This window comes from Haplochromis burtoni, unplaced genomic scaffold, assembly GCF_018398535.1.
Source record: "Haplochromis burtoni strain Fernald_Lab_line unplaced genomic scaffold, NCSU_Asbu1 Contig_314, whole genome shotgun sequence".
Taxonomy (NCBI): domain Eukaryota; kingdom Metazoa; phylum Chordata; class Actinopteri; order Cichliformes; family Cichlidae; genus Haplochromis; species Haplochromis burtoni.
In genome coordinates this window covers 572,546-595,188 of record NW_024582675.1, presented here as the reverse complement: position 1 = coordinate 595,188, position 22,643 = coordinate 572,546, and the positions used below count along the sequence as shown (strand labels likewise).

At 42.2% G+C, this 22,643-nt stretch overlaps 1 protein-coding gene across 2 annotated transcripts in view; it reads right to left on the bottom strand.

Moving 5' to 3' along the window:
• LOC102295216 (A disintegrin and metalloproteinase with thrombospondin motifs 9) overlaps window positions 1–22,087 on the bottom strand; it is a 43,445-nt gene extending 21,358 nt beyond the window's left edge. For both annotated transcript variants that reach the window (XM_042228271.1, XM_005941319.2), the window contains exons 1-25: window positions 21,643–22,087; window positions 20,953–21,350; window positions 19,484–19,646; window positions 15,943–16,280; window positions 15,245–15,328; window positions 15,040–15,164; window positions 14,862–14,902; window positions 14,643–14,748; window positions 13,542–13,688; window positions 12,917–13,058; window positions 12,245–12,349; window positions 10,314–10,459; window positions 9,750–9,931; window positions 9,491–9,627; window positions 9,029–9,146; window positions 8,750–8,845; window positions 7,675–7,841; window positions 7,370–7,499; window positions 6,321–6,447; window positions 6,016–6,226; window positions 5,731–5,895; window positions 4,786–4,947; window positions 3,260–3,379; window positions 792–899; window positions 525–692 (exon numbers count right to left, since the gene is read on the bottom strand). In XM_042228271.1, the coding sequence (XP_042084205.1) occupies window positions 525–692; window positions 792–899; window positions 3,260–3,379; window positions 4,786–4,947; window positions 5,731–5,895; window positions 6,016–6,226; window positions 6,321–6,447; window positions 7,370–7,499; window positions 7,675–7,841; window positions 8,750–8,845; window positions 9,029–9,146; window positions 9,491–9,627; window positions 9,750–9,931; window positions 10,314–10,459; window positions 12,245–12,349; window positions 12,917–13,058; window positions 13,542–13,688; window positions 14,643–14,748; window positions 14,862–14,902; window positions 15,040–15,164; window positions 15,245–15,328; window positions 15,943–16,280; window positions 19,484–19,646; window positions 20,953–21,350; window positions 21,643–21,739 (3,783 nt within the window). In that variant the 5' untranslated portion in view covers window positions 21,740–22,087. The remainder of the gene's footprint in view (window positions 1–524; window positions 693–791; window positions 900–3,259; window positions 3,380–4,785; window positions 4,948–5,730; window positions 5,896–6,015; window positions 6,227–6,320; window positions 6,448–7,369; window positions 7,500–7,674; window positions 7,842–8,749; window positions 8,846–9,028; window positions 9,147–9,490; window positions 9,628–9,749; window positions 9,932–10,313; window positions 10,460–12,244; window positions 12,350–12,916; window positions 13,059–13,541; window positions 13,689–14,642; window positions 14,749–14,861; window positions 14,903–15,039; window positions 15,165–15,244; window positions 15,329–15,942; window positions 16,281–19,483; window positions 19,647–20,952; window positions 21,351–21,642) is intronic.
• Between the last annotated feature and the right edge of the window lie 556 nt (window positions 22,088–22,643).

Below are 22,643 nucleotides of genomic sequence, written 5' to 3'. Positions count from 1 at the left end.
CTGATGAGAAACATCTGTAAACAAAACTGGAGCCCCTCACTACAGCCCCTTGCATCTCCCAGCTCAAGAACTTCATTCCTGATTCCTCTCTCTCTGCCGTTTCCCCCTCCCTCCTCCCTCCGTTTGGTCACCCTCTTCTCTCTCTCTCTCTCACACACACACACACACACACACACACTCTCTCTCTCTCTCCTCCTATAACTTCACTGCAGCCCTCCTCCAGTCTAACATCCACGCATTCCAGCTGCCACCCTGTCTCCACATCCTGGCTGGCTAACACATTAACATCTGCATAGCGTGTGCAGACACTGGTTGTCAGGGTTAAAATGAGTCTACAGTGAACAATGGAGCAAACATGGAGGGGGGAGAAACACATCTGGATGGCAAATATTGATGACACAATGTAGGTTAATCTGTCACTATAAGGAAATAATTATTTTGTCAGCAGAAAAGCTCTTTTGCAAGTTCTTAATTATTTGAATTATTTGAGTCAGTCAATCATATACACATGTTGGTCTTCTTACCACTGTCCATTCCAGCACTTTCCACTGTCCACATGCCACGACTGTGCACACTTCCCTTGAAGGAGGCTTTGGTAGGTGGGCGCATGCCGACTCGTCGGCCACGCCGCCCTGGTCGTCACGGCAACTCACATAGCGCATCCGTGTCCCTTTGCCACAGCTGGCGCTACACTGTTTTGCGGGAGAGAAAGATTAAGAAACCGGAAACCAACCAAATGAGAAAAGCAGATAAAAAGTAAAATAAACAAAAAATGTGACAGCACTGCCAACCTGGGTCCAGGAACCAAATCGCCACTGGGTTTTGTGGCCCGGGTGGGAAGGGACTTTGGTCCCTGGGGGAACAGGGTGGCTGCTGGGACACTGGGCTATTTCACAGTCCTGTGGAAGAAGAGACACATACACCCATTCATGCAGTGATTAGCAAAATGAATATACTGTAACAACATCTGTCCCTGACAACAAAATACCATGAATATCAGAGATAGCTTTTCTGACATGGGACAGTCGTGAGCAACTTAAACTATATTCCTTCGGCTCTACGTTTGAGAGTAGTTATGCTTCCCATCGACCCTTTCCCCTCAACTTACCAAAACAACATTAACAGGGTCCGCCCCGTCAGTTCAAACTATGGATTGTGGCAGTAAGCCACTCAGCATAAAGCCCTGATCCCTGTCATAACAGGTCATAGTGGAGTGGTATTCAGGGCTCCAATGCCTATGCTGGCGTGGTTGTAAACTCCACCCCTAATCCACCCCCTTGTCCCGCACCTTCCGCCTTTCCCTCTTTCCCCTCCATATGCCCTCTGGTGCCCTCTGACCCCGTGTCTTTAGGAATGAGTGCTGGATCAGGTCGCACAGACTTGGGCTACACATTCAGCATGCAGCCTCCAAAAAGAAACAAAGTAACAGGAAGCTCTCCACATGCTTCCTGTTGTACTTGCATTTGCATGCATCAATAGAATATTAACAAATATATACTGCAAGAAATCCAAGACATGAACAACCTTGTACTAAAACCTCCCTCCATCTATCAGTCTCTCTCATCCTATGCCCTGGTGCAGGGTGGTGGTGGGACTAGTGGCCTGGTGGCCCACTTCATGGCTGGCTGGTTAGAATCACAACGAGGTGGGGCGACTGCTTCAGGGTCACTGGTCACCGGTCTCTGCTGGTCCAAGCACCGGAATTGCGAGCTGCTGTGACTAGAGGGGGGCCTCATCCTGAGTCTGCATGCTAAGCGCTCTGAAATGGGTTTATGCCATACGCTGACCAAACAAACCTCTCATTCAGTTCAAAATATTGCAAGTTTCTGTCGGGGTTTCTGTGCAAGTTGTGTGCAAAGTTCACCATATACACACACACAAACAATTGGCAAGAAAATTAACCTGGGTGAGTGTCATTTCCCAACATCGTATGATGTAGACTGACATAACCCTCTGTCAGTCTACAACATGGGTAAGTGGAGGAGAAGCACGGCTTTGAACTAGCCTACTTTAAATACTGGTAATTATTTATTTGAAGCATGTCCTCTGTGATATAGCTGTGATTTCTGATTTATTTATGGCTGCCACAAATACAGGATGTTTTGACACAAAACATGCGTGAAAATCAAACTGGGGGTAAATAACTGTGCACTAGTGGTGCTAGAATCATTGGAAAGTTAAGTGGTAACGAGACAGAGAAATTGCAAGGTAGTGCTTCTTCAGGTCCGAAAAAATAATGCTTGTAAGTTGGAAAAAATTAGTTAATACATCCTTCAGTCCAACCACTTTCTAAAACATTCATCCATGGAGGGAACTAACTGGAGCCTATCCCAGCTGCATATCGTAGGAGGCAGCAGGGATAGGCTCTTATGATATATTTGCTAGATAATAGAAGGTCATCAGTCTATCACAGGGTTAATATAGAAAGACAGACAACCAGTCACCCTCACATTTACATCTAAGGTCAGTTTAGATCATCTCTGTATCATGCATGTCTATGGACTGAGTTAGAAAGCCAAAGTACCTGGAGAAAATGCACAGAAAGGACCCAGCTGGCTGGTGGACTCCAACCCCAAACCATCTTACTGCATTTTTTAAAAGGAGCTTATATTAGTTGATCGTTTCCATAATAAGCAAATTCCCATTGTATGCTGAGGTAAGAGCAGGGTAGGTAAACTTTGCTGTTTTAAGCTGCAGGTTTGGTCAAACAGTGGGCTGATGTTCCTGTCTATGCTTCTATAAGCATAAAGAACTGTTTGTATTTAACCCAGTCTGATTATGTCTGGGAAAGTTGGTTTAGAAATTCAACAAATCTTTTAAAGATTGTGCATTGGGGGTTTGTAAAAATTACAGAGAAAAACTCGAATTTAGTGCAGTCTCGCAAGTGTTTGTGCATGTCACCTCCTTCTCATGTGCCCCAGGCTTAACGCAATCATTGCTTCTGCCAAACATTTCAAGTGTCAGCTAGATGACACAAGTGAAATTGTTTTCAAGAGAAACATATTAGGGATTCTGTCTCAGAGTTTTGTCTTTATGGTGGGATAGTGAGGCTGGTAAACTTCCCTCTGCATTTGGAGCAGGCGGGACAGCTTTTATTGAGACCAGGTGGAAATGAAATGCCAGGTTTTTTGTGTACATTTTCAGTACAAGCGTGCATCTTCTTCCTTCACACTCAACCACGGAGCAAAAAAAATGCTCTCAGAGTGAGGAGATGATAAGCAGATTGTGGGGAAAAAGAAAGGACGATAAGACCTCTTACCTGGGTGTCAGTGGGTCGCGTGGCTGCGTTACATTCAGTGTCGTCCATGACGGCACCATAAGAGCCCACCACGCACTTCACTGCTCGCATCTGGTAGCCTGGCCCACAAGAGGTAGTGCACTGGGTTCAAAGAGAGAAAAAAGAAACAAAGGAGGCGTGATGGGAAAACATTTGCAACAGTCAGCCAAAAAGAAAACTGAGAAAAAGACAAGAAAGGCAAGCAAAAAACAGATGTTTTGTTGGAGCCACCAGAGCAACCCCTGCACACATGAGTATATAGAGCATATAGAAAAAAATGTTAGCTCACTTTAGAAAAAGGTCTTCTAACAAAAATCATACATGAGGATATTCATATACATTGGACTGGCCGTTTTCCCACTGCAGCTCAGTCAGAGGGTACTATCCCGCGCTTTCTTCTGGCTCACTGCCTTCAGTGAAACGGGGTCAAACTTGTGTGGCGGCAACTTCAGCTACCATTTGATCATGCTTCATTAAACCACTTCAAATATACCTTAAAATGTGCACATCCTCTGACGAGGGGCACAAAATAGCTCGCATTTTTGGGTGCTCTGTTCTGCACACGTACACAAATGAGAACGGGTGCGCACACAGATATATAACGCGCTTTCTGGGAACACTGCTATGAAGACTGTCCATTGCTTTTGTATCTTCATTTTCATGACATGTCCTCTGACTCTAAACAGCAGAGAGTTCAGTGCTAAATAACGAGCGTAGCTTGTCTGTTTATCCACCCGATGATTTAAATTAGAGACCAATTCATCAGAGAAGTAATAGCAGATTTCTCTTGCTGAGCTGTGACCCATCAACTGGGTAGACTTTCATATTGCATGTATGCAAGTATGAAAGCAGTGGCTCTAAATCTATATATACAGCATACTCTTTTAAATGCCTTGGAAAAAAAGATCTGCTATAGAACTATAAAAATTGTTCAACCAAACTGATTGATTAAAGATAGATTATGTCTTCTTTAAATAAAAAGATTTACTCATGTTAGTATGCAAATAAAATTTTCCATCCATTTCCAGTTTTTCCTTCCCAGTGTCGCCAAGTGCTTGCTCATAGGGAGTCGTCTGATTGTTGGGGTTTACTTTCTATTATTTTTAGTCTTTACCTTACAATGTTAGGGCATTCAGGTGACTGGCGTGGTTTGGCACTATATAAACAAAATTGTATTGAACTGAAAATAAAACTGTCTCCCACACACACAGAGATGTGGATCACAAGAGCATGCCAAACTTGCATCTAGCAATTTTAACAGCTGTAAGTGAACAAGGAGAGACAGGAAGGACAGCATAGGTTGAGAAACAGATGAAGAAGCGTGGATAGAGAAAGGAAATGATTGGCGGGGCTTTTTCCTTTTGATAAGTAACCTATATCCACATCCACATCATCATACACTGACGCTCTCAGCTGATAAATGACCCGACTTCTTACAGCTTTGAACAAAAACAGTCGAGCACTGTGTACTGAATGCTGCACAGATCATAAATACAGGGGTGACTCACCTGTCCCCAAGGTCCAACCTGCCAAGCGGCACACTCCTGCTGTTGGCACGTCTGCACTGACTCAGGTTTAGACGACCCACAAAAGCGATCATCTAGACGGTCCTCACCAAACTGACACCACGTCTGACGATGCTTGTAGCCTTTACCACATGTCACAAGGCACTAAAAAAAAAAAAAAATGTTACAGGTTATAACGCCATGAATTGCGTACATAGTTAATCGCTAAATTAGTACAAGAAATGAGCAGTTACAAGTATTCAGATTCATGATAGAGGAAGTGCTCTTGGTTTTATGTAAAGCAGTATATGCACATTAGAAAGCCCCTAGCCCCCAAAACAAAAAAAGTGTGAGTGTGTTTATTTATGTGCGAGTACAGTCCATATGTATATATTACAGCATACGGGTTCTGGCAACACCACACGGGAGATCTGAAAAATTCCCGGAATGCAGCCCACAGCTTTGCAAGCTCCTTGCTCTACGATGTGTAAACTGTGCAGCAGTTTAAGAACGATTTCACCCTGCAATCACCTCTTACCCAACACTCATTTGGAGTGGAAGGAGGGGAGTAACTCTCCTAAAGCTGAGACATTCACAATCAGCACTGGGATTTGACATTTGACCCAGATCACCGCTGCTTTAATACTCCAGCATTTACAAAGAAGTCTGTTATTCTTTACGTTGAGTAGCCCTAGACACATACTCGTCTAAAAATCTCACAAACAAATCACTGAGTGAGTTGAAAACCTGCACAGAAACACAAAAACACATACATCTGCAGCTTGAAAAGGTGTCCACTTTAACTACTTAGGTAAAAGTCTTATTTTCTTCACTTGAAACTGTCGGCCCCAGAGCAAGCCACCAAAGGTGCAGAGAGTGCAGCGCACATACCCCTGGGGTCTTATTTTCTTCTAAACGCAAAGACAATACAGTAATTGCTAAACTGACCTCAGACCAGTCTCCAGTCTTCCACTGCGGACAGAGGAATTCATTGCAGGGTTGGACGGTCAGCTTGTCCCTTTGACTGCATTTGCTCTCATCGCCACCAGCCTCAGCTGCCTTTCGACACACTGCCCCTCGACGGCGGGTTCCTCCACCGCAGCTCTTGGAGCACTGCAGCACAAACATTTGAGCATCAACAAGTGTAAACACATACACAACCCGAGATAAACTTGGACAAACATCTGGTCAGTGCGGACAAACAAATCCCCAGACTTCCAACAGAGTTCGTACCTCCGACCAGGATGAGTACTCCCAACCACCCGGGTTACAGTCTCCGTGACAGCCTTCCTTGTCATCAGGTTTGCGCTGACCGCTACAGTAGCGGTCATCAACCTTCTGGGTCTTGCCGTCTGCACGGTTGATTTTAGCACAGTATATTTCCAGGGTACGATATCCTTGGCCGCACTGGGCTGTACACTCACTTTTTCGAGCAACGTGCCATCTGCGTAAAGAACAAGTGGGTAAATCTTTGCACTGCAAAGACCAAATAAAGTGTCAGTCAGATGGATCAAATGGTTTAGAGTGATGATGCAAACCTAAGTTCACATTCAGTGTTGCATGGCTCAGTGATGACAGCAGGTCTCGCTGTGCCGTGGCACCTCTGGTCTGACACCACCACCCTGTCCGATTCTCTGCTACAGAGAATCTTCCGCTTGCGCTCTCCTGTGAGGGTACAAATATTGAGGTTCTAAGTGATAGCCACTCTAAAACATCTTGGCAACACACTATAACAAAAAAAAAAAATCAAACATGAGTCAAAATGGCAAAGGAAATTGAAGAAAAGCTGTGTCATTTAAATAAAGAGATCTGTTTTATAACTAATAAGAAATTTACAAAGATGTAAACAGAATCTCAAGCTTGAGTTACAATCTCGGGTTTCATAACTTTATCCTGAGATGAAAGTGACTTTTTACTGCCCGACCTGCAAGTAGTTATCTGGGTTGATGCACCATCTGGCTCAAGTAAAATATGGCTCATCGTCGGGAGTGCAATAAATGCCAGCGTGAAAAGTGTGTACACCTCACTTTGGCTTTTGTGTAAAATTACAGCACGATATGAACCTTAATGTGGCAATAGATCAGCACCTCATGTTACCAAGTTTTGCAGCTGAACGCTATGAGAGCTTAATGTGTTATATGCTAGATGTTTATCCTGCTGTGAACTGTGGAGTTATTGGTTTCCCTTCAGTTGCTGAAGCAGGGTGGTGTCAAAAAGTGGAGAAAGGCATTCTTAAACAGAAAAAAAATTGACTTGTAACACACATAACAGGTTTTCGAGTTTGCTTGCAATCTTCCTCCGCACACCCACGTACTCTGACCTCTCCACAGTCATGCCAAGCAGATGTGCCACGGCATAGTGTAAAACTGATATTTAATCACTTGTACAAAGGCTAAATGCCTACAATGACCATGTTTAATGGTAACTACAGCATCCTCCATCTCCTGGGTCTCCTGCTCAGCATTTTCTAAATGTTCTTCTTCCTTCATTCCATCTCCATCCCATCTCATTTTTACTCTGACCACACAGTTTATCATTCACCTTTCCCATCATCTCACCCTGCAAACCACATGTGCCTCCCCCTCACCTTGGCACAGACGACTACACTCCTGCCAGGGCCCATAAGCATCCCAGAAGAACTGTTGAGGCTTATCCTCTATGGGAATGTTAAAGGAATACCTGACATCTGGGTTGTAAAGGTTCCCCACAGAAAGCACCTGGGAAAAAGCAGGCAATGTGATATACATTACACAACCTTACAATTGTAAATTTGAAATATCAAGTCTGTAGAAGGATTTATGATTCTGCATTCCTCTCTTCTATTAAATCACCATCTTCTATCTTCACATCTCCTGCAAAAGATACCAAATTGTCATGATAAGGACAGCTTACCTGGATAACGATCTCCTCTTCTATGCGGTCAGTACAGTTGATCCTCTCAATGACATGGTCGGAACCGCTGTACTCGATGATGGCATTTCCTACTTTGATTTCCCTTTTGAACATGCTAACCACAAACTCCCCGTTAAGCAGGAACTCTCCGCGGCTATTTGATATGGCTACAGGGAGGCAGAAACAGTTAGTTGGCTTCATCACACTGAAAAGAGTTTGTGTAAACTCAAGCTAGCTTTGATTTATTAGCTGATTTAAAAAAAAAAATGCATAAAGGTGAATTACTTTGTGCAAATCACTGTTTATGGCAGGAACCTGCACAAACATGAACTTATTTCTGCGCGCAGCAGAGCAGCTTAGAAAACACAGTGGCTTAAAATGTTCATTTACAGTAAGGCACACACAGTGGGTAACAGTAAAGCCTTATTGGGCTAAAATAATCCTCTGTTCCCGAAGAAGTCCCATCCAGGGGCACCCTGTTCTGTTCAACAGTCAGTCTTCTGCACTCGTTCGCCCTAATGCGATTATGGAGCTAATTTCCTGCCTTTACTTTCCTCGCCATTTCACACACTACACTAATATGGTTGTGGAGAGTGGCATTTATTGCACACGCACACAGACAAAAAAAACAATCAATCCGCTTTGGGTTGTCCCAATATATAGAAAAACAGAAACACACAGTTAAGGATGACACTATGTTCAGAAGTTTGCATCAAGGACATGCACACAATAAAAACAACACACGAGCACAAAAAACATGAGTAGGTCAGTGGTACGAACAGGCTGAGACAGAGCCTTAGAGCAAGTACTAAAGCTTTTAAACTAAGGGACCTTGCTGGATTGGTACCCGCAGGCATTTAATGGATTTGCATGCATAGTATTTGCAAAATCTACGGCAGTTATGCAGTGCCCGGCTTTACACTGAAGGCTGAACGCTGTCCTTCTCATAAACACTCAAGCACATCTCATAAACACACATCTTTTTAACAGCGCATTCCTCCAGAAATGACTTCAAACAGCACGACTGGAAATGTAAAAATACAATCGAAGTATTAACAATTGTTGGCTGTCTTACCGAGGTAGTTGTCATCCTCCGGTTTCCCTGAGTAACTGTGTTGACGCACATCTATGTTTGTAGCACCACTTGGTATTCGCACCACTTCGTTATAGCCTGCAAATACATATGCAGCGCATTAGCGCACCCAGGTCTGTAAATGCACTAACAAGTGAACCCATCCATCGATGCTTTTCTGCTGAGGTGTGTAAGCAATATAATAACTGCCACAACAGCTATTACCATTTATATGTACTGAAATGGAGACTGATGGGGGTAATAAAAGAGGTTGTTACTCACCATAGCGTACAATGTTGAAGGTGCCTGCTACAGTTTTGCAGGAAGAGTTATCGCCTCCACATACGCCACATTTGTCCCTCCTGGCTTTAGAGTTGAGTACATGATCACAGCCCGCCTGCTGCTCAGTACGGGAAGTAGGAAATGCACAATAAGAAAATTAAGGATTTTTAATTAAAGGACTTTATTAGAAAATCACTAAATCATAGCAAATATGTAATTGATTCTTTTGAGACACATTTTAGCTTAACTTTAGTGCATCTATGAATATAAAAATCCCATTGTCTGAGCTGGAATATATTGAAAACTGTGCGTGGTTTGGAGATCACGCGTTATGTTAGTAATGTAGGTGCTTACTATTTTATCCACTAAACACGGTTACTGTTCAAGAATGGTCCCTGCTCTGCTATTATTACAAATAACCATGAACCGCTGCTGCAAAATGAACAGAATTAGAAAGCTCACTCTGCACAGGCCCTGGACACAGATGTCGTTGGTATCGGGTCCACATGGCGTGCCGTCAATGACCCTGTCCCTGAGCTGATAGTAGGCTGTGCTGCCTGCAACCCTGCAGAACAGCTTACATCTGTCCTTCATCAGAACTGACACAGGAGATAGATAATTATTTCATGGTGACTCAAATAAATGCAAAGCTTACATTATGGCTGTTATTCATGAAGTAAGTATTAAGATGCCACTGTGATGTGAAAAAAACTATTCTCACTTCCGCTGTACTTGGGCACCCAGCGAACATTTGGAGGTAGACCGTTGATGTTAAAGTGCCTGCCGTCAAAAGCAGCACACTGTTCCTCCCTGAAGTCCTTCTTCTGCTTGGAGCAGGGCTCAGAGTTGCAGGAACGAAACTTCATCCGGCGACCAACACAGTACGTTCCTCCATTTCTGGGCCTGAGAGTGAAAACGTGGGATAAAAGCAGTAAAACCGAATCATTCCCTTGTGTTAAGCACCTTTTCTCAGAGGACACTTATCAGTTTATCAATTTCCCTCTCTTTGCTCAGCCTGTTGTCTACCACCATACACCTAGAGTTAGTTTTTAATTTCCAACTTATCCACACGCTCTACTCTTTTCTATTCGTCCATTATTCAGGAAGACTGACTGATCTCCATATTTACCAGGAAACAATCCTGTAAGATATGCCATCAGAGAGCCTGTTTTGATGAGCATTAGCTATGGAAAGAATTCCCTTAAGGAGGTTTGATCTATGGAACACTGACTTTGGAGACAAGGTCCAATAGGCATGCGTGACTACAAAGGAACGGGCTGCTCACACGGGTCGGTTGCATTCGCGCATGGCAATCTTTATGCCTCCGCCGCATGTCCGCGAACAGGTGCCAAAAGGACTCCAGACTCCCCACGCTCCCTCAACAGGTGAGGCATCGTGCTCTTTGGCTATACACAGCCCATGTTTGCAGTGCTGCAAGAGAGGAACAAAGGGGAAAAGTAAAGGAGAGATGAGTGAAGAGAAGAAAACAAAAAGAAATGCCAACACATCCATCTGCTCTTCTGTGCTTCAAAGCTAATCTGGGAGAAATTTGGAACTGGGAAAAAAAAATTCACAACTGTGTCTGGCTGGAGAGAGGACAAGAAAATGTCACCCTTACAGTCAATAAATATATCTCAGCTCCAAACAGAAGGATCATTTTATACTGTTAAAAAAACAGATTTCATTTTAGTCATTAGTGTGGTGTACGCTGGCATGACAAGAGATGAGACAAACACCAAAAGGTTTCAGCTTGTCTGTGTGTGTGATCGTACATGTTTAGACAGAAAATTGGCATGCTACTATTCTTGTGGGGACCAACAGGGACTTATGGGGACAACATGCCCGTCCCCACAAGTTTTAATGCATTTTTGAGGCTCAAAATGTGGTTTTAGTGTCAGGGTTACAATAAAGTTATGGTGAGGTTTACGCTAAGGCTTAGGGTTAGACATTCAATTTTGATGGTAGGGTTAGGGTAAGTTGCTAGGGAAACCATTGTGTCAATTAGATGTACTCACTAAGATATGAAAACAAGTGTGTGCCTGTGTGTGTGTGCATCTGCAGGTCTTGGGACCTGGAGGTGTAGTTCGGCTGGTCCATGGTGCAACTAACCAAGAGTGGTTAGTTGCTGAACTCATGAAATTCACAAGATCGCACGAGATGTCAAACTGTAGGAAAATCACTGGCGTTATAAGAGGCAGACAACTACGACACACCACGTGCATGCTATTGCTATTTATTGTGGATTAACCTGTCAAGGACAAAAACATACAAAAAAATTCTGCATCAAGCCTTGAAATCATAGCTTTCCTACTTTTGTTAAGTCTGGATTGGTGGCATGGTGGTTAGTGCTGTTGCTTTACAGTAAGAAGATCCTGGGTTCAAATCCACAATCTGGCTAGTTTGCACTGGTTTCTCTTGGGGTATTCTGGTTTCTTCCCACAGTTAAAAGTCATGCAGTTGGTAGAGTTAGGTTAATTGATGATTCTAAATTACCTGTCAATGTAAGTGCAAATGGTTGTTTGTGACAGACTTGTGAGTTTTCTAGGGTGTACCCTGCCTAACAATTCAGGGTTATTTCCCAGCCCCCCTGCAACCTCCTGGTTGCAGGGGGGCTGGGATGTTAGTTGTTGTAGATCCATTAAATTTTTATGTTAACCAGACTCTAGACTTTGTTGAACATTATGTAATATGAAGACAACATGTAGTATTTAAATGAGCAAGTAGTATTGGGGTAAATGTTATTTAATAGTGTTGAAATACAATGACAAAATTGTGAAGGATTAAAATATTCCAAGAGCTCAACTTACTTCATCTAAACATGTTTCAATCGCGTTTTATGAACACAAAATGCACAGGTTTATTGAATATGAAAAAGTTGTGTTGATTGAACACAATTGTTTACGTTTCTGCCAAAGCAAAACATTTGTGTGCAACCAATGTCCACTATTGAATCGAGTAAATCCAACATGGCCTTTTTTTCAGTGTATAACGTCCCCTCTTCCTGGCCACCAACACTTGGCAATGCTAAGGTTCATGGACTTTTTTTCTTGTGGTGGGCTTAAATCGCCACCTTCAGCCGAACTGAAGTGATTAAAATATGGCATTCCACCCCTTACTTAATTATCCCCAAGCTTCCGGCTTAATTAAAATCAGTTCAAGGGTCTTCTCCTTTACCATTTACACACTAATGCATTACACTATCAGCATTACTCTTACCTTTCCAGGTGAACAGTCGGTGCCATCTGCCCACGGCATGTGCTGAGTCCTGCAGCCCCGCTGGGCGCCCTCTGGACTTGTGCACCATAGTCTTCGACACTGGGTCTGAGAACACACGAACACACACACACACACACACACACACACACACACACATTAAGAGTCAATGCTGGGATTCCAGGAAAAAAATAAACTAAAAGAACAAACTATGGCTCATAAATGTCATGTTTATTTCCCTGACTGTAAACAACTCCATTAATATACAGCATGGACTCAAGCCAGCAGACTTCCAATTTAGCACATTCTATCAAACAATACGCCTCCCTACACTAAATTTGCTGCATCAACAATTTCATTTGCCAGGTATTTCTAAGCCTGCGTGACCTTTTAGACTGAGTGAAAACCACAAGCCAAGAAACTATAGTGTCACATATTTAAAGACATTTCTGTATTATTAAACTGAAATGTCACTTTTTTAACTTAAATTCAAATTAAATCTGGTTTCACTTTGCTTGTGTTTCAGAAGAGAACATGTTAAACGTGGCAAGTGACTTTAAAGGCTTCAGAGTCATCCGAGAACCTCTGCTGCACTGAATCTCAACTCCCTCCGCTCCCCTCTGAGACCCCCACGTGCAACATGACAGTTCAGATTTGCACACCGAGTCCGCTTACCATATAAGGGCACACCTGCGTTCCCGGCCCAAATATCAATTCACACTGTTTATTGACATTGTATATCCGCCCGGGCAGCTGCTGCGAGAGAGCGTACGGTCTAGAAACGGGCTCATCGAGCAAGCACTCACCATATCCTGTGCTATTAAGAAATAAAAATAAAATGACTTAAAGAAAAGGGATAAAAACAAGAGAAACAAACAGACAGAAAGCACACTCAGTACAGCTGGAGTGGTTATTTTTCTGCACAAATACATCTTGAAAAACGTCTTGTGTTGAACTAGCTATATGTGGTAAGTGGTGGAGAACTCAGGAAGTCAAGGATGGAGGGATACTATGCATTGCTTTGGAGGTAGGTCATTAAATATTATTACTCCAAGAGTTCTGGGTCTTTCTCAGTGTGTACGAGAGACGAGACCAGAGGGTGCAACAGCCCTGAGAAATGATGACAGTTTGACTGTGGCTACCAATGCACTGTGTGTGTTGGCGTGTGTGTGTTTGTGTAAACCTGCACAGTTATTAAAGAATATTTAGCCAGGTTTTAGGGGGTCATTTTTGCTACGTTTTCCCAGTTCTATTCCCCATGCATGTTTGGAACAATGATGAAGACAACAGTATGACATACTCAAGGAACTCTGTGATGTACTTCCTGCTACACTTGGACCACATCCAAGGGTTTGTGTTGTAATTAAGTGTGGGAGCCATCACATGTTGTTGAATCTTTACTCCATCCTCCTTACACTTGTTACTGTCATCGTGAGGCATGTTGAACCTGGAAGAATAGAGGAAAAAAACATGTTCAGGCATAAAAAAAAAAAGCTATTTATGTTAACAAGCAACAAATAGAGCATTTTATGTCCCCACTAGCTGTACTTCCATGGCCCTGCATGGCTCTGTTTTGCCAGTGTGGTTATTGCTTCTTGGCAGGACGTCAACTTCTTGATATGTTTTATTGTGCTTCACAAAGTGGCAGTGACAAATAGCAATTTGTGTTGTGTTTGACTGTACTTCATTTCTTCAGCAACATCTAAACAACAATTCTATTTTTCTACTGTCACCATCTTATTGGCTTTGGGAAACTCATTCAAGGTTGCTATACAAAATAATGCACAGCATTTGTATTGCTTGCCTGTGGCAAGACTGGATAGAAAGATATTAAATTATATGAAAACTGAGGGAAGAATAAGTGAAGCATTCAAGCTCCTGCAGGGTAAACAAATGTGCTCCCGGTCGATGGTGGACAGGTGCGGCATCACACTCCTTGTTGCTAAGCTGTCCACCTACAGCACAGAGCTTTGTCGCAAATCAGTCATCAAGCATGCTGCCCCAGCCTGATGCAGATGAACATGCAACCCAATAATCCCACCTTTTTGTATAGTAGTAGAAAAGGAGCATTTGTTTGAGATGAGGACTATTAAAGTCTGTAACAGTCTCCAGAGTAGAACGCTTACTCAGGACTTTGGACAGTGGAGAGTTTGCTGAAGGGCAAAGGAAACCAAGAAGTGGTTTAAATTCAATTCTGAGAATCCAGGTTACAGATTTTTTTGCTCTCAAAATGAAAAGCAGGGATACATTTTTTTATCCAGATGTGCAGAATTTATGGTATCAGCTGTTATAAATTCCTAGAAGGTGTTCTGAAGCTCTAGTGATGTGTAACTAAGAACAAAACCAAGTATTTATAACTGATGAAAAAACAAATCAGTGGAAAAAAGTCAGCTGCTCTTACACATGTCCAAGTTCGTGGGCAATGGTGAATGCAGTACTGAGTCCATTGTCCTCACTGATGCTGCAGCTCCTGTAGGGATCACACACGGTCCCCAACTCTGCAAGTCCTGAATAAGAAGAAGCTCAGTTCATTTTCTTTTGTATTTATTTAATGTACATTTCTACTATAATTTGTATCACTCTGTTACAAAAAAAAGAAAAAGAACAAATATGCATTTACCTAAGGTGTCACACTTATCCCTCGCTCTACAGATGTCCTGCCTGTGGTGAAAACAAAGATAATTGATCTCGGTCATTGTTAGTCTACATTTTTGAATTTTGTCAGGATCCCTCTACATTTTTGGTTCACGGAATATTTGCATTTTGAAAAATGAAAGCTTCCACAATTCCTCTTGCACCTGGTGATTAGGATGGCAGTGTCGTGATGGGAGTGGTGGTTATCATCCAGGACGTTCTGACTCTGCTGCCAGATGCAGAAGTTCTTTAAAGTGGTCTGTGCATTAAATGAAATAACTGGACCATCCTGAGAAGGACACAGAAAAAATAATAAATTATAGGAACGTGCACCATGTTGTGGCGTGGAAGCAAATTAAGTATTCTTACCAGCTCGTTGTTTATTATAACTAACTTTACAATCACAATGTTAATCAGGTTTCCAATGCTGGGGTCCTTGTATATGGAAGACACCTGAAAAAAACAACAAAGACACAAAACGTGACCTCAAACCTAAAGAGAAAATCAATGTTTAAATTAAGTTGAGCCAGATTGGATGTGACACTGTATATTTAGTGCTAGTGGTTTTATGGGCTGCTTACTTGCAGTTTCAAGCAAGTACCAGAGATTTTGTTTGATTGAAGGATCAGCATGATAACAGCTTGAGCCCCTGTGGACAAGTCAGCCTTTCCCCAGACTAGAATATGGGTCATCGCTGCCTCCACAGGACTTTCAGTTCAGCCCCAGATGCAGGCGGAAACTGGTGTTTGAAGTGGTCGAGAGTATGCAGCCTAAGTAACATACCTGAGCCTATTTTTTAACATTCATCAAAGCTGTCAGGCAGGCTATCCCTCAAGCTGCCCTCTCTTCCCCCGAGCCGTTTGAAAATGTTGTTTACCCCTGCCCTAAGGTGCCCTTTTACCTCCCTCAACTCTCCTCCAAAGGCTGACTGACTTGCAGCACAAACAGCAAACAGCAAAGAGGAACACGTGTGTACATTTAGTGCATCAGTGTGCACGAAGATGTCCTACTCTGTCCATATCTGCGCAAAAGATTTCTACCAACCAAACATAGAGATCAGAACTTACTATAGACATTAACGTGAGTATGTAGTGCTGTAGGTTGCTGCCGTGATGCTCCACCATTTTGCTGTCGGCCACCAGCATAACTTCAACAAAGCGCGGGTAGGAGAGGAAGCGCTTTGATCTCCGGTGAGGTCCTGAGTCACCGCTGCTATCATTTGACGGTCTAGCGCTAGCACTGCCATGCTGTGATCTGAGCAAAGCATTGCTGGCCAGGCCAGCGCTCAGTGACTCCAGGTCATTGAATACACCAGTACTGACCACAGGGACTGCTTTAATCACAGTGCTGACCCCAGCCGCTGGCCTTCTTTTCACCTTGTGTCTCTTATGTCTGTGTTTGTGTCCTAGAATGAGAAGCCAAAAGAAATGGAGCAAATGTAAATATACAAGAGTGCAGGCCTGAGAAGACTGGAAGCATATTCGCTCAAACAAGGCAAGGAATAATTCATTCTTTGTCAAGAAGATGTGTTTGCTATTAAGCTGAAGTCATGTTTAACTTTTAAATGATGGAGCTATATGAGATCTGGAAGTGGATATTGTCAAAATAAGCTCCCCCCTCCACTGAAAAGAGTTTGCTGACAAATGAACATTGCCTGAAGTGCCTTTTTTTTCTCTCAGAAAAGGGAGGAAAAGAGGGCAAAGAGTTCAGGCAAGGTAAACCTGGAACCCAGCCATAAAAAGAGTACACAAATTGCTGTGCACACATCAAATGAGAACAATCCAACAACTGGGAAGCATTTTTCTTTAACTCTGGAAAGGTTTTATGTCCTTAGATAACATCTGCTGAACTGCTGAGTCTTTTTGTTTTCAGACCATCCTTACTACACCATTACCAATGTGTCGCCATTTATGAGGGATGATTAATGAAGAGTGCTAAAGATCAATTTGCCGTTCCTAAACACCCGCAAGAAAGAAATGTAATCCATGTATATTTTTTTCACATTCAACTGAGAAGTATTTTGTAAAATATCATGTTAAAAGTCTTTTCTTGTATGATATGTTTACAGCATCCTTAGCTCCATCTTTGTTTGTATAGTTAAAAACTGTAGTCTGTTGGAGTGGCTAGTAACAGCTTCTTTTTGGTATATCACATTGGATAAACTGAAGGCTACCAATGGATAACTTTCATACACCACTCTAACAAAAAACACATTTGCATGAGCGGTCATAGTCAGCTCACTGCAGTCAATCAGGGATCAATCTGTGTGCAAGCTGAAGGCTGGTCAAATGCAACAGCCAAAGAAGTTTGAAGCCTTTTGGCATTTTATGCAGTGTGAATGATTAAATATTAAATTCATATTTTGTCCCTGCCCGTTTTTTAATTCTTTATTGTCGTTTATCTTCTTTCTTCTTTTTTTTTTACTGATTTTGATCAAATCAAAAGTACATTGTTTGTGTGTGTGTGTTGTGTCTCCATTCTCAGTTCAAAATAAAAAGAATGGTCTACAGATTCAATAGCACTTTGTGCAAGGCTGAATGAATCGTGTCCAGAATAGCATTTAGTCTCATTTATGTCACTTGAGGCTAAAATGAAAACACAAACAATCACTCAAATGGAGTGAGAGCAAGCATCTTCAGAAGGATCTCCAGCACACAAAGACAAACGATTTCCATATTTATTGCTTTTAGTTTTGATTATTTTACCGTTTCAAGTTGCCATCACTTATGTAAAAATTTACACTACATCTTCATGGAAGTAGGTCTACCAACTTTCTTATCAAAGGAGCAGAGGAAGTACAAGAGCCAACAGGAAGTTCAGCCAGTAAACTGAGATGAGGCGATATAAGTGTGAGCTTCCAAATGATTCTTCTTGTGCGAGAGCTGGAAAACCTCCTCATTACTGTACTGCAGCTGTGGGTACTGCACTGTGCAGGCTATAGCATGACATGCAAGCCAGGATAGTTTCATACTATACTTTAATCTTGTCATTACATCTCTGACTGTAGCCTATTTATGGCAGAATGTATTTTTTATTTAGATATAGAACTTTAATTACTTTAATATTTAATCAGTTGCATTATTAGTTTGATGGTGGTTTTTACGCTGCCATTCGGGTTCACTTTAACTCTTTATGGTCATTGCACAGTCATACTTTCTACAGTACTACAACAAAATTTAAGTACTGTTCCACATTGGTGCCAAAAGAAATTCAAGCTGTAATTGCAATAAACAATATATGTACAAAATATATACAGTCATTTATGAGTCCAGGCATTCCTTCGGTTCCCAAAATCAACCCAACACTGAGGCACCACTGAAAGTTAAAAACAGTACAGCTCCAATAAAAATAATTCACTAAAACAAAGAGGATTTACAAGGTTTAGTGACGTTAGAAGTTAGCAGGAAGTTATGTTGCTAGTTCCAATCTAGAAATGATAAACCAGATTCTTATTAAGGTAGTTTTTAAAAAAACAAACAAAAAAACCCCCTAAATGTTCAAACTCTGCTGTCTATGGAGGACTAAAGAGCAGTGACATATAAACTATGCAGTGGTTAGCTACACAGCTATGGTTATGCTAATATAAACACATTAGCATGAAGGATGAGGGATACATTTTTCCTCAGTAAAGGTTTATGTTGAGGGTGCTCGATGGTCAGAGACACATACCATCACATGGCAGGAAAAAGACATGGAAACAGACCAAACTTCAGCTAACAGAGATTCTGAGAAGTTCCCATTCAAAAGACAAGGTTAGCTACTAATATATACCTGTGTGGTTTGGATTAGGTGTGATCTTCAGTATCAACACTGAAATCTTAGTCTACTTTGTCTCCTCTCCTCTGCTCGCTGCCTCACAAAGTGTATGTGTTTGTGCATGTGTGCACAAACTCCCTGTCAAACTGAGTATTCCCAGCTAGCATTAATTTGTCATAAAACTTCAACCGCCTGACAAGCACAGGAGGAAAAGCTTGGACCCATTTTTGCTGTCAGAAATGAACTATTCTTCTTCAGTGCGCCACAACGATATAGTTTTATGTATGGAATTCAACTCCATACAATAAGAAAAAAAAAAGCAAATGAAAGGAAAAAGAGGCCCCTCTCACCAATTGAAAAGTTGTGTTTGCATTAACCAGATAAGCAGCATATCATCCTAGAGGGCCTTAGTACAATTACTGTAATAGCTCACTGACTATTATATAATTGGTTCCTGTTACAGCTGATAGTGGAGACTTTAAATTTGAGTGATTATATCTGCGCAAACCAATTTAAAGGTCCCATGTACATAGTGGCACACAAATGTCAAAATTGCCTAATCACTCTGTCCCCTGTCCCACTAAAGCACTAAGATGTGCATTAACCAATTACATCTAACCAATATATACTGTTTCTAGACACTGGGAGGTCCATGCTCAGCAGCAGAAGTATGCCGTTTTGATAGAAAGAGGACACTGGGTGAGGGTTTACTAGAGCAGATATTTAGGTCAGCTGACTGGTCAAACACAGCACCTCAGTAGCAAGGTCTGGATCTGACGTTTTAGGTACAGAGCCGTGTCTGTTTTAAATCCTAATGGCATACATGCTTACTCATCATATAATGTACCATACCTGAAGTGTCACAAGCTGAGGTCTCCTCAGTGGTCTGTTTCTTCGGTGCACTTTTCCTGTATACAATATGAGGTTTTGTGTGTTCCTCTTCATAGTGTTCTCCTTGATAGCTGTGAAGGGGCTCCACAAAATACTCCCCTTCTGGAGACCTGAAAGTGCCGAGCTGGGTAACAGAGAAGACACATAGCAGTTAGGCTACAGCTATCTATATTCTCTAAGTGCTTATAAAACCAAGGAGAATAATCTATATCTCGAGGATCTTTTAGTATTGAGCTCAGTGCAGATCACATACCAGTTTGTACTTAACGTAGGAATGTAAAAAAATAAGCAAAACACAGACATAGCAGCTTTCAGTGATAAAAACAAAGTACATTTGCATTCATGTTATAACAGAGGAAAGGTCTAAATGTGAGACCGTTGATGTCTATCAGGAAAATACTAAGACTGTAGTTCTTGGCAAGTATGCTGCAAACCTTGTATGCGTTTGGCATGTTTAGCATGAGTTGGTTAACTTAGAGGTCTAGGATGTTCCAGATAAGATTCGTGGACAGTATAGCACACATATGGAGAACCATCATGAAAGCTTGGGGGGGAAGGTTGGTATAATGTTTGCTTGCTATATGTTTCTACTCCCAGATAATCAATGGTAAAATATATATATGGTATATCATAAGGAAAAAATGATTTGGCTATGTGTATTAGTATTTGATGCTGTTTGTTCTGCTTACATTTTGTTTCTATTACTCTGCAAAGGCCTGCACTTGAACTTTTGTCTGGCAAGACAAAAGAGGATCTCACTACAATAAGTTATTTTAGAATGTACTGCAATGAAAGGCAGCATTGCCTGTTTTAGGATGGAGGTTTTGGATAAATAATAATATATGCTTCATAAATGTCAGCTCAGCCCCACAAAAGTTCCCTGCAGAGCAGAGGATTCAAAGCATTTTATGTTTGATTTGTCATTTGGGAACAAAGCTGGCCTATTACTCTTGTCTGTCACCTCACTGTGGTTTCTATGTATAAACTCCTCTGAGTGCACTTTTCCTCCACTACAAAGCATCACTCATCAGGACTCCCTCTTTAGGAAGCCTGGGAGCTGGAACAACTTCGTCTTTAGTACCACCCGTACTAAAGACGTCACCGACTACCGGTGGACCAGAAAGAGACACAAATGTGGAGTAAACCTGAGTGCAGTCAGCCGACTTGGGCTCTTTGCAGCAAGCCACAACCGAGATTCTCGGTAAATGATCAGTTACTTACTTTCTGGATGCGCCCCACTACACGATCCTACCACGAATACAATTTTGAACAATTTTCAAAGTTTTATTTATTTTTTCTTAAATCAGCTACAGCTTCACTCAAAAGTCTCCAAAACACGTACACAACTTTTTATGCCCTCATGCTGCAGAAGTAAAGTGAATGTAAAATGATCACGCGCACGACGAGTACAACCGCGCGTAAAAACTCACCAGTCCAGAGCACAGACTGATGACTGCGGCGTGCTCTGCATGTGCATTTACTTGTCCTTTGTAAAAGCAGTGCCTTAACTCCGTGTCCTCCTCCTCCTCCTCTCTCTCATCTGCTGCAAAATCCGTTACGTTCTCTCCTCGGGCTACTCCAAGTATTGTCACAGTGTAGAGAGGTGCGATAAATCCCGAATCCAACGTCAGGTTGAGGTGATAGTCCTGTCCGAAAGCAGATATCCTGTAGTGGATATTCGGCGAGGCCCAGTGATCCGTGCTATTGCCAGTGCCCTCATCCAAACTTCGCCTTTTCCTTTTGAAATGCACACTGGTTGGAAACTTGTCACCGGCTTCATTCACTCGCACCGGTGTTACAACCTCATAAGCGCCGATCTCCTCGTTTACTGTGGAATAAAGGTAGAAGAATGTAAATGTGGTTTAAAAAAACAGTCTACTTACATTATAAATCAGTGGGTAAAAAGGTTTAAGGATTATTATTCTATCAAAGTTGTTTCTGTCTTGAAAATCTGTTGTTTTAGTCAGAAAACGATAGTCAGTGAACTTCAGGCATCTAAACGCTGCAAGTCATTCGCTTGACTGAATTCAAAACTCATTCATTCTCTGCCGTCAGTGTTAGAAAACAGCTGCATGAGAAATTTTAAGAAATGCGGGGGTTGTCACAGCAAAATACTTTACCCGTGCTTGAATTCAAAAGCAATGTCCCCGTAGATGCGACTACATTCAAGAAATCAGGGAATAGTAGGAACCCCAAGCCCCAGAAGAGCACATGCATGATTGTCCACGTTCAGAGGAGAGAGCCAGCCTGTATTCCCTTAGTAGTACTGTATTCCTGCGGTAACTCCGGGCTTTCCGCCTCCGGTCCGCCTGCCACATCCAATTTTATTATCCTAGACTCTTGAGTTGATGGTCTCTGGCCGATGAAGTACACTGCTGGGACGTGAGCGCGTCGCGGATTCCCTGACGAACATGCATACTGCAGAGAGGAGTGGGCTGCTCCAACACTCAACTGCGATGGGCTCCGCTTGCCCGTGAACCAACTCTCCCTAGCTTAGAGGGGCGGGATCAGTCTAATATAATATTATCAGTTGTGTTGTTTCAATCTATACCACCTATACTCAGAGAGAGCTGCCCAACTAATCTGACATACTGTTGCGCAATCCAGCTGCAAATTTGCATCGTGACACAAAGTGACATACCGACTTTTATTGTTGAGTTAATCACGTTTCAGAGGGGTGGACAGATGCGCAGCAGATCGGTGACTATGACAGTGAGGTGGGGCCCATATAGGAAATGCCTGCCCTGGGGGCAAATGAGATAATCTTAGCTGTATACTTAGAAGTTCACGGGATCACAGAGTGACAAAATTCAAACTGGCAACCGTATACAGCCGTATACAGGCATTGCTTTAGGTCTTAAGTAGGTGATGGAAAAGGTATTGTCTGAGGACAGTGGTAATGGTTTCATTAGGGTAGTCTTGAAAAATCTGGGTCAGTCATCTCTCAGGGAGATATTCCAGAAAGATACCTTAACAAAATTACTCGGGCGTTACTGTAGTGCATAATCTGGATTCTGACATGTACTCAGGTAGATTACTCCATTTAGACTCATTTGATTGAAGGCATCTGTGCATGCTTCCCAGCCCACATAACCTTATGTGGTGATAACTGCTTGCAGCT